The sequence below is a fragment of the Cottoperca gobio genome, chromosome 12, assembly GCF_900634415.1.
Source record: "Cottoperca gobio chromosome 12, fCotGob3.1, whole genome shotgun sequence".
NCBI lineage: Eukaryota > Metazoa > Chordata > Actinopteri > Perciformes > Bovichtidae > Cottoperca > Cottoperca gobio.
Genome location: NC_041366.1, coordinates 20,688,360 through 20,699,913, shown reverse-complemented (window position 1 = coordinate 20,699,913; position 11,554 = coordinate 20,688,360). Strand labels below are relative to the sequence as shown.

The 11,554-nt window shown below is 38.5% G+C and overlaps 1 protein-coding gene across 1 annotated transcript; it reads left to right on the top strand.

The window, feature by feature from the left end:
* The first annotated feature begins 209 nt into the window (after positions 1-209).
* Positions 210-11,336, top strand: LOC115016722 (protein NLRC3-like). Its single transcript, XM_029444721.1, is given in 9 exon segments — positions 210-381; positions 2,089-2,193; positions 3,331-3,560; positions 3,691-5,500; positions 6,847-7,020; positions 8,101-8,173; positions 8,175-8,275; positions 8,795-8,968; positions 10,656-11,336. Coding segments are annotated over 9 exon segments (3,006 nt in total). The 5' UTR covers positions 210-331; the 3' UTR covers positions 10,945-11,336.
* Positions 11,337-11,554: the final 218 nt, after the last annotated feature.

Genomic DNA, 11,554 nt, shown 5'->3' with positions numbered 1-11,554 from the left:
GAAATACAGTAGAGTACAGTAAAGAAATGCAGTAGAGTACAGTAAAGAAACACAGTAGAGTACAGTAAAGAAATGCAGTAGAGTACAGTAAAGAAACACAGTAGAGTACAGTAAAGAAATGCAGTAGAGTACAGTAAAGAAACACAGTATAGTACAGTAAATAAACACAGTAGAGTATAGTAAAGAAATGCAGTAGAGTACAGTAAAGAAATACAGTAGAGTATAGTAAAGAAACACAGTAGAGTAAAGTGGAATAAACATTTATTGTTTCCACAGACAGAGAGCAGTGTCTCCAGTCCCCAGCTGTCTGTCTGTGAAGAGTGACTGGTCTATGGAAAAACCTCCAGACTTCAGTAATGAACCTGAACCCTCAGACACAAAGTAAGAATCTGTTTCTACTGTAAACTGACCTGAAGAGGATTCAGATTTTATGTTCTCTGATAATCTACTGTTTTATAATTACATGAGCCCAGTAGAATATAGTAAGGAAACGCAGTAGAGTAAAATGCCCCCAAGAACATTACGATCATCCACTACTGGTTTATTAAATGTTCCCAGAAACATCCAAAAGGAAATTGGGGATGCAGCCTTTATCAATTATGCACCAAAGCTATGGAACACTTTATCTGCAGACATTAGGGAGGCACGCTCGCTCAATATCTTCAAAAGTAAGCTAAAAACATATCTCTTTACTTTAGCCTTTTAATGGTGATATTTAATATATTTTTATCTTAGCCACTTTAAACTAATTTAAATGATTTCATACATTTTTAAGCTTGGGTTTCCTGAAGGAGGATCATTTAGTGTTGAGGAAGTAAGAAAGTTAAAAGTAAGGTTGAGAGAGCAAGAGGAAAAAGTAATGTCAAAGAGAAAGATTAAATCTGAAGCGTTGAAAACAATGGAAGAACATAAAAGACAGTTTATGTTATGGGAGAAGAAAGCAGAGAACAGGGACAGGAAGAAAGTATGTGGATTATTTGCAAAGACAAATATAGATGAAAGTACAGACAAAGGGATTATGAAAATGTCAAAGAATGTGTAAAGGCTGCTATTTTATCTGCTATTTTAATTCAGCTATTTTTATACAATTTTAATTCTGCTATATTATATTATTTTAATTCTACAATTTTATCTGCTATTTTATACTATTTTAATTCAGCTATTTTTATAATGGTACTTCAGACTCATTTACATCTACACTGTGATTATTGTACTGTAAATGCTCTTATTCTGTCCTTGTACTAATTGTTATGTTTTTTGCTGTGAAGCACTTTGGGCTGAAATTCTTATATGAAAGGTGCTATACACATGAAGCTTATTATTATTATTATTATTATTATTATTATTATTATTATTATTATTATTATTATTATTATTATATTATAGTAAATAAATGCAGTAGAGTATAGTAAAGAAACGCATTAGAGCAAAGTAAAGAAATACAGTAGAGTAAAGTAAAGAAATACAGTAGAGTACAGTAAAGAAACACAGTAGAGTACAGTAAAGAAATGCAGTAGAGTAAAGTAAAGAAATACAGTAGAGTATAGTAAAGAAACACAGTAGAGTACAGTAAAGAAACACAGTAGAGTACAGTAAAGAAATACAGTAGAGTAAAGTAAAGAAATACAGTAGAGTACAGTAAAGAAACACAGTAGAGTACAGTAAAGAAACACAGTAGAGTACAGTAAAGAAATGCAGTAGAGTACAGTAAATAAACGCAGTAGAGTACAGTAACAAAACGCAGTAGAGTACAGTAAAGAAATGCAGTAGAGTACAGTAAAGAAACGCAGTAGAGTACAGTAAATATATACATTGGAGTACAGTAAAGAAACACAGTAGAGTACAGTAAAAAAACACAGTAGAGTACAGTGAAGAAACACAGTAGAGGATAGTAAAGAAACGGAGTACAGTAAAGAAACACAGTAGAGTACAGTAAAGAAACACAGTAGAGTACAGTAAAAAAACACAGTAGAGTACAGTGAAGAAACACAGTAGAGGATAGTAAAGAAACGGAGTAGAGTAAAGAAACGCAGTACAGTAAAGAAACACAGTAGAGTCCAGTGAAATAAACATTTATTGTTTCCACAGACAGAGAGCAGTGTCTCCAGTCCCCAGCTGTCTGTCTGTGAAGACTGACTGGTCTATGGAAAAACCTCCAGACTTCAGTAATGAACCTGGACCCTCAGACACAAAGTAAGAGTCTGTAAACTAAAGTCAAGAAACCCAGTAGATTACAGTAAAGAAACGCAGTGGAGTACAGTAAAGAAACACAGTAGAGTACAGTAAAGAAACACAGTAGAGTACAGTAAAGAAATACAGTAGAGTACAGTAAAGAAATGCAGTAGAGTACAGTAAATAAACGCATTAGAGTATAGTAAATAAACGCAGTGGAGTACAGTAAAGAACCACAGTAGAGTAAAGAAATGCAGTAGAGTACAGTAAAGAAATGCAGTATAGTAAAGAAATGCAGTAGAGTACAGTAAAGAAATGCAGTATAGTAAAGAAACACAGTAGAGTATTGTAAAGAAACGCAGTAGAGTATAGTAAAGAAACACAGTAGAGTATAGTAAAGAAACACAGTAGAGTATAGTAAAGAAACACAGTAGAGTACAGTAAAGAAATACAGTAGAGTAAAGTAAAGAAATACAGTAGAATATAGTAAAGAAATGCAGTATAGTAAAGAAATGCAGTAGAGTATAGTAAAGAAATGCAGTATAGTATAGTAAAGAAACACAGTAGAGTAAAGTAAAGAAACACAGTAGAGTATAGTAAAGAAACACAGTAGAGTAAAGTAAAGAAACACAGTAGAGTATAGTAAAGAAACACAGTAGAGTACAGTAAAGAAACACAGTAGAGTAAAGTAAAGAAACACAGTAGAGTATAGTAAAGAAACACAGTAGAGTAGAGTAAAGAAACACAGTAGAGTACAGTAAAGAAACACAGTAGAGTAAAGTAAAGAAATACAGTAGAGTATAGTAAAGAAAAACAGTCGAGTAAAGTAAAGAAACACAGTAGAGTACAGTAAAGAAACACAGTAGAGTACAGTAAAGAAAAACAGTCGAGTAAAGTAAAGAAACACAGTAGAGTACAGTAAAGAAACACAGTAGAGTACAGTAAAGAAAAACAGTCGAGTAAAGTAAAGAAACACAGTAGAGTATAGTAAAGAAACACAGTAGAGTAAAGTAAAGAAACACAGTAGAGTACAGTAAAGAAACACAGGAGATAACTGGGACTAAACTGTTATCACATTGGAGATATAGGTTTTACCAATCAGTGAACATCGGCTACCACTATTGTAATGTGTTATAAAGAACGTGTTCATCTCCACAGAAAGAAGAGCAAAACTCCTGTTTCTGTGGAGGAGCAGCGGTCCAGCTGTGCTTTGTGTCAGGACGTCCTGAAGGATCCAGTCTCTACCAGCTGTGGACACTGGTTCTGCAGACAGTGCATCGCCTCATACTGGGACCAGTCTGCTTCATCAGGAGACTCCCCCTGTCCCCAGTGTGGAAACAGATCCAGAACAAGACTGCAGACAGCCAGTCAGACCAGCTGTGCACACAGTAAGACTGTACATCTGTCTGCTGCTGTCTTCATGTCTGAAAACAGGATTCTTCCTGCTTCATTTGTTTGTACAGCACATTATGATCTGTTATATATATTTATTAATCTCACATGTGTCTTCTCTTTCAGCAGATAGAGGTCTGCAGGAGGTTTTAGATGAACATAGGATCAGTCTGATGAGGAGATGTGAATGTGTGACTGAAGGAAGTGAAGAAACAGTGAGTAAAACCCTCCTCAACAGGATCTACACTGAGCTCTACATCACAGAGGGACTGAGTGAAGAGGTTAATACTCAACATGAGGTGAAGCAACTTGAGACAGCTTCCAAGAAAAAGACCCTCCGTGACACTCCAATCAAGTACCACGACATCTTTAAAGTCTTACCTGACCAACGGAAACACATCAGAGTCGCTCTGACGGTCGGTGTTGCTGGCGTTGGAAAAACCTTCTCAGTGCAGAAGTTCACTCTGGACTGGGCAGAGGGTTTGGAAAACCAAGATGTCAGTCTGGTGATTCTGCTTTCGTTCAGGGAGCTGAACTTGATCAAAGCTGAGCAGTACAGTCTTCTCAGGCTGCTCCATGTTTTCCATCCAACCTTACAGAAGGTCACAGCAGAGACGCTCGCTGTCTGTAACGTTTTGTTCATCTTTGACGGCCTGGATGAAAGCAGACCTTCACTGGATTTCCACAACAAAGAGGTTGTGTCTGATGTCACACAGCAGTCATCAGTCAACGTGCTGTTGACAAACCTCATCAGGGGGAATCTGCTTCCTTCGGCTCTCGTCTGGATAACTTCCCGACCTGCAGCAGCCAATCAGATCCCTCCTGCATGTGTGGACAGGGTAACAGAAGTACGAGGCTTCACTGACGTCCAGAAGGAGGAGTACTTCAGGAGGAGATTAAGTGATGAAGAACGGTCCGGCAGAATCATCTCTCACATCAAGACATCCAGGAGCCTCCACATCATGTGTCTGATCCCCGTCTTCTGCTGGATCACTGCTACAGTTCTGGACCACATGTTGACTACAGACCAGAGAGGAGAGCTGCCCCAGACCCTCACTGACATGTACTCACACTTCCTGCTGGTTCAGACCAAGAGGAAGAAGCAGAAGTATGATGAGGGACATGAGACGAGTCGACAGGAGCTGACGAAGGCGGACGGGAAACTTCTTCTGAAGCTGGGGAGGCTGGCGTTTGAACATCTGGAGAAAGGAAACATCATGTTCTACCAAGAAGACCTGCAGCAGTGTGGTCTTGATGCTACGGAGGCCTTGGTGTACTCAGGAGTTTGTACAGAGATCTTCAAAAGAGAGAGTGTGATCTTCCAGAAAACAGTCTACTGCTTTGTTCATCTGAGCATTCAGGAGTTTCTGGCTGCAGTCTACCTGTTCCACTGTTACAGCAACAGGAACACAGAGGTACTGAAGGACTTCCTGGGGAAACACTGGAAGAATGACTCATCCCTGGATGTCTTCCTGTCTGAAGCCATGAAGAAATCCCTCAGAAGTAAGAATGGCCACCTGGACCTGTTTGTCCGCTTTCTCCACGGCCTCTCTCTTAAGTCCAACCAGAGACTCTTAGGAGGCCTGCTGGGTCAGACAGACAACAGTCCAGAAATTATCCAGAGAGCCATCAACAACCTGAAGAAAATGAAGAGTGACGATATCTCTGCTGACAGAAGCATCAACATCTTCCACTGTCTGACAGAGATGAAGGACCTCTCAGTACATCAGGAGATCCAAGAGTTCATGCAGTCAGAGAACAGATCAGAGAAGTACTTCTCGAAGAAGAAACTCTCTGAGATCCAGTGCTCAGCTCTGGCTCACATGCTGCAGATGTCAGAGAAGGTTCTGGATGAGTTGGACCTGCAGATGTACAAGACATCAGAGGAGGGACGACGGAGACTGATTCCAGCTGTGAGGAACTGCAGAAAGGCTGTGTAAGTCCAGATGTGATTAACTTTAGAAATCAGAGTAGATTAGAAGTTTAGTTCTTCAAATATACACGAGAAAATTCATTTTATTGAATAAATATATCCACTTTTTACTTCATTATTTAGTTTCAGATGTTCTTGAGCTGTTTCAAACGCTGTGAGAGCAAAACAAGTGTTTTCAGCTTCTATCTGTGAAGTTCATGAACAGATTTCTATTTATTTCTAATAATTGTTACACTTGACAGTTTCTTCCTCTCATTACATTCCTTTGGGGGATGGAGGCGACATGCAGACCTTGTCAAACTAAAGACTTTAGAGGTGCTCGAGGTTTCATCACATTTTACAGTTCTGAGTGAATGCAGAGAAGTTGTTGTTACATTCTAGCAGTTTCTTCATCATTACATCAGACACACAGGTAATACCTGATTGTTTTATGCTGAAGAGTTTAAATAAGATTTCTATAATGTCCCACTAATAACAGGTCTGATCATGTTTTAGTGACGAGACACTGAGAACATCTTTCTGATGGTATTATATTAAAGATGTTGCCTTATTGGTTTGTTAATAGTGTTTGTGTGCTGAATACATGTTTCAGATGCACATCAAAATATTGAAATATATTAACATTTATTTCTGTACATCTCTGATACTTTCAATGATTTGTTTCCTTTCTGTTGCGTTTGTCAACAGTCAGTGACAGCAGAAGGTAGCTAGCAGAGACAGACCTAGGATCAGATCACACTGACACACTGTGGACATTATGGAAGCCTCAATATAACTACAGCACTACTCTCTTCCTTCATCTGCAACATTAAACACATATTACAAGTCTGCAGGTAATAAGTGATGAGAATTATTGTTTCATGTCAAACACAGTGAGATCAGATGAACCACTGATGTCACAGCGGCTTGTCCTGCCTCGTGTTCTGAAGATGCCAGAGCAGAGACAGGGGAGTTCAGACGCAGTTACAACACACAAAGAATTCCTTACGCCGTTTATAATCCAACAACACTAAAGAACATCTAAATATAACTGGGAAACTGCAGATGTGTGTAAGAATCACTTTAGATTACCTGCTCATGAATCCATCGTGCTCTTTGCTGCCGTCCTCGCCCTGGATTCCATTTGTAACTTCTCCCCCTTTCATGTAGGCCTCAATCTTTCTAATAGAGGTTCAGTATCCTGTGGGCATCTCCCGAGTATCCTGGGGCGGGGGGGACAATGCAAATATTAAACTTGTATTAAAATATTAAATTTGCTAACAGCAAATGTTTTGTCATCAAATGTATAAAATAAATATAATATTTCCTCTTTCATAATAACACATTTTGTAATATATGTGTCCTGACAGACTTTCTGGATGTGACATCTCAGATACTGAATGTGAAGTCGTGGCCTCAGCTCTGAAGTCCAACCCCTCCCATCTGAGAGAGCTGCAGCTGGATATGGGATCACTGGAGGATTCAGGAGTGAAGCTGCTGTCTGCTGGACTGCAGAGTCCAAACTGTAGACTGGAGACGCTGAGGTCAGTTCACTGACTGTAGCTCGTGGAGTAAATATAATTGGTACAATTTGCAGAAGGTGAAGACGTTGTAATTATTATTATTGTCTTCTTTATATTTCAAATGTCTGAATATTGTGGAGAATGACGTAAAGTAGAGAAAGTAAATGTTTGACGGGACAGTTGTTGAGCTTCCACAGACTCACATTGTGCTCCATGAGTCAGTGAAGAAGATGTCAGTACTGAGGTGTGTGAGAGATATGAAGGAGGTTGTTAAACATCTGATGACAGAGAGAAACAGGCTGCAGAGACTTTGAGCTTTGATTACCAACACATTTGTATCATTGCTGACAGTGACCTCTAAACTTCTTCAGCTCTGAACAGATTATTAAACCTTAATAATAATAATAATAATAATAATAATAATAATAATAATAATAATAATAATAATAAGCTTTATTTGTAGAGCACCTTTCATACAAGAACTTACAGCCCAAAGTGCTTCACAGCAAAAACTTCAAACTTAGTAGAAGATGAGACAGAGCATTTACAGCACAATAATCACAGTGTTGATGTAAATGAGTGTGAAGTCAATTAAAATAATATAAATAACAGAATTAAAATAGTATAAATAACACTGGAGATCATGCCTAGTATCTGTATCTGTGCCGTACTTAACGACCTCCTGAAACCACGTTCATCACCATTCTTGTAGATGTTTGAAAGGATCAGAGCCACATGTTGAAAGCATGAGATCCACAATGGGCCCCTGTGGCCCTTCAGCTGGTTTACTCCCTTTGCTACACATTCTTCAGAGTCTTCCCGTTTCATAAACAAACCCCACTTTGTTAAGTTTTATGAAATCTATCGGTTAAAGACAGTTTTTCTCCAACAATATTCTTTAATCTTTCACTTTTCCACTAATTGTGTAAAGAACATGAAACACATTTATCAGAGGAGCTTCCTCTTGTTCCCGTGGTAACACCGTCTGTCTGATCTCAGGCTTTTCAAAAATACACACCTTTACACATTCAATGTTACACCTTGAACTAACTCAAGCAGCAACATTGTTTTCTAAAGTTACATCATGTTTTCTTTATTCAGATTGATGGTTTCCTGTTGGTCAGAGATCAGCTGGGATCCTCTGGTCTCAGCTCTGAAGTCCAACCCCTCCCATCCTGAGAGAGCTGGACTTGGGTTACAACGAGCTACAGGATTCATTAGTGAAGCTGCTGTGTGACCTTCTGGAGAGTCCAGACTGCAGACTGGAGACTCTCAGGTCAGTTCACTGACTCTCTGGTACTACTGTAGATCCAACATGTTTAATGAATTATTGAACATAATTTATGTTCATAAATAATTTACATCATAAAGTCGTAACTTTCCTTTTGTTCATATTTTGATTTTTCTTGCACTAAATTGAGTGTGCAGTCACAGAAGACGAGTGTTTGTTAAAGCAGCTGTAGCAAATGTCCACTGTTAGTTATTAAAGTACATTTATGTTCACGTGTGGTAAACGCTCACATCTGTATACAGAAGGTCATCTGAACTAATATTAGTGTACACTGATGAAGTTTACTTTCTCAAGCACAAAGAATTCTTTGTTTCCATTCATTTCAATGTGTTTCCACAGATAATAAAGTAGAAGCTGATGTTATGATGAGCACAATAACAGAATGACAGCGTCACTCGAATTCATGGATTAGGACGTAGTAATGTTGAGCGACACATTTAAACCTGAACACATCTGATTGGATTATAAATGGATTTGTATCTACATCATGTTTTCTTTATTCAGATTGGAGGGCTGCAGTCTGCCAGAGATCAGCTGGGATCCTCTGGTCTTAGCTCTGAAGTCCAACCCCTCCCATATGAGAGAGCTGGAGCTGAGTAACATCACCCTGCAGGATTCAACAGTGAAGCTGCTGTCTAAATTTCTGAAGAGTCCAAACTGCAGACTGGAGACTCTCAGGTCAGTTCAGCATCTGTTACTTCTGTTCTGAGGTTAATATGTGAAAGTTGTGTTGACACTAAGCTGCAGACATAAAGCTGATATTATACTGATCCACACTGAGTGTCCTGATGCTAAAGTCTGTTTTCTTCTTCAGTGGTTTAGTTCATTGACTGGAGGATCAATGTTGAGCTATAGATTTAAATCTAACAAGAACAATCCTACACTGCAGAATTCAGTCTGAAGCTCTTAAACTGCTGAATTTCATGTTATATGCTCCATGTTTTTAACTCATGATAATAAATAATACATAAATACAATGAATAAATATCTCTTTCAACTCTCAAACACTAACAAACATATTCACTATTTGCTTTTTCCAACATCGTTATGAAGCTATATGCTGATGATACTGAACAGTTTAAACTGAAGATGCTTTGAGTTTCTGACTCCACTGTTCCTAAAATAAATGTTCTAGATGTCTTTTGTTCACATTTCTTCAGACTTCATTCTGACACATTTGCTTCTCTGGAAACTTTGGGATCTTGAGTTGAATCAACTTCTGTGGTTTTTCTTTGTGTGTGTCTGCACATGATGAGTTTGTATAGTTGGATCCACTGGTGGAGCTGGCAGAGTTTAGGATGTGATGTCACTGCTTTTTATTCAAGTAGAAGCACGTTGTCATTAATATTAACATCAAGTTATTTTCTAAATGTGCATCTTCCCTACTTCAAAGGGATGGAATTGTTTTAACTGGATTTCACTCAAAGACCAAACTGCTGTTTTTCTTTTTTTTTCCTCCTTTTATTTTATCCAAGTACAGCAAATAGTCAGACAAGACAATTAGCACTTGATGCTCAGGTATTTAGGTGAAAAACCTTTTGAATAGAAAACAAACAAAAAGAGAATTAATAAAAATTAAAATGCCAACTCAAATAAATGTAAATGGAAAAATCTACACATTTATAATTTCCAAATATTTCCATTTCATCAAGCATTAGAACCTTAAATTAAATTATAAATGCACTCTCACTAAATGAAAATAACGAATGCACAGTTGCTGCCATAATTTTAACACGTAATGCATTTCATTTTACCAAGTAAATATGTACTTCTAACGGCATTTTAACTTTAAGTACTTCGTCATTTTTTATTAAATACAATTATGCAATCATTTTTAAATCACAAACAATATATGAGAAAGTAAACAAGCCGTTTGGCAAACATGTACAACATCAGTTCACCGAGCCACACACACAAGCACCGATCATGTCATAATCCAGCGTCAATCAAACTAGTAGCGGCAGTCTCCAGCAGGTCTCTCAAGCTAAACGTTCAGCGTCTTACCGGCCGCCTCTTCGGTCTCGATAGATATTTCAGCCCTGCACAATCTCGCTCCGGATTTCAACATCGTCAAGAAAACAACATCCTCTCTCTGCTCTGCGCCATAACGGCAAGTGGCGCTCTTGTAGATGGGAAACACTCAGGCTGATTGGTTGCATCCGGTTTCTCCTATTACTCTCTGGAAAGCTCCAGTTTGACTTGACAATTAATGAGAGCTCTTTTTCACTGTTTGTATCTCACAGTTTAATCATGTTTGGAGTTTCCACTTTCTAAACTTCTTCAACTCTGAACAGATTATTAAACCTTGAATTATTTCAAGCTGCAACATTGTTTTCTAAAGTTACATCATGTATTCTTTATTCAGATTGAGGGGCTGCAGTCTGTCAGAGATCAGCTGGGCTCCTCTGGTCTCAGCTCTGAAGTCCAACCCCTCCCATCTGAGAGAGCTGGACCTGAGGAACAACAACCTGCAGGATTCAACAGTGAAGCTGCTGCGTGACCTTCTGGAGAGTCCAGACTGCAGACTGGAGACTCTCGGGTCAGTCAGGGTCCGACTCAGTCTCTGCTGGTTCAGCAGTATTGTACTAACAGGGGGGTTAATGTGTTACTCACGTTGGGGAATCCCCCAGTTCTACCTTCCACTTGTAGCCTAGCTTAGCAGAACTAATCAGTGATTTCACTCATTGCCTGCAGGTTCTCCTGTTCTTTCATCTGGTGTTTCTTTTCTTTCATTCTTCCACTAACAATAAAACACAAGCTGACAATGCAAAGCCAAGCAACATGTTACAAGTTGTAACTTTGGAACTTGTGATTTCACAGAAGAGTGAGACAGGTAGTGTGTTTGGTTTTTGGATCCAGACTAAAGACGAGTTACTTCCTGTAATGCAGGCTCAGAGCTGTCTGCAGTCAGTTGTAGTGTTTGCACAGAAGATATGATGCCATGTAAAGCGTTCCATCAGACGGCTCGTGTCAGGACTCTGAAGCGGGCTGACTCTAACAACAAACTGTTATTTAAACCTGAGACGTAACTTTTGGGATTGTGTTCCTACAGGATCAATGACTAGTTGATCACAGCTGAGAAACACACAACATGTGAGTATTGCAGCATATCCTCCATTCATCCAGATATTACATGAACATCTGATCTTAAAATGAGATGCCCTCATCGTACACAAACTACTTTCAATTGTGTTTCTGTTTGATATATAAAATATATATTCTATTTATAAAATATTCCAGAATGTTGTCTGCTAATGTTTCTCA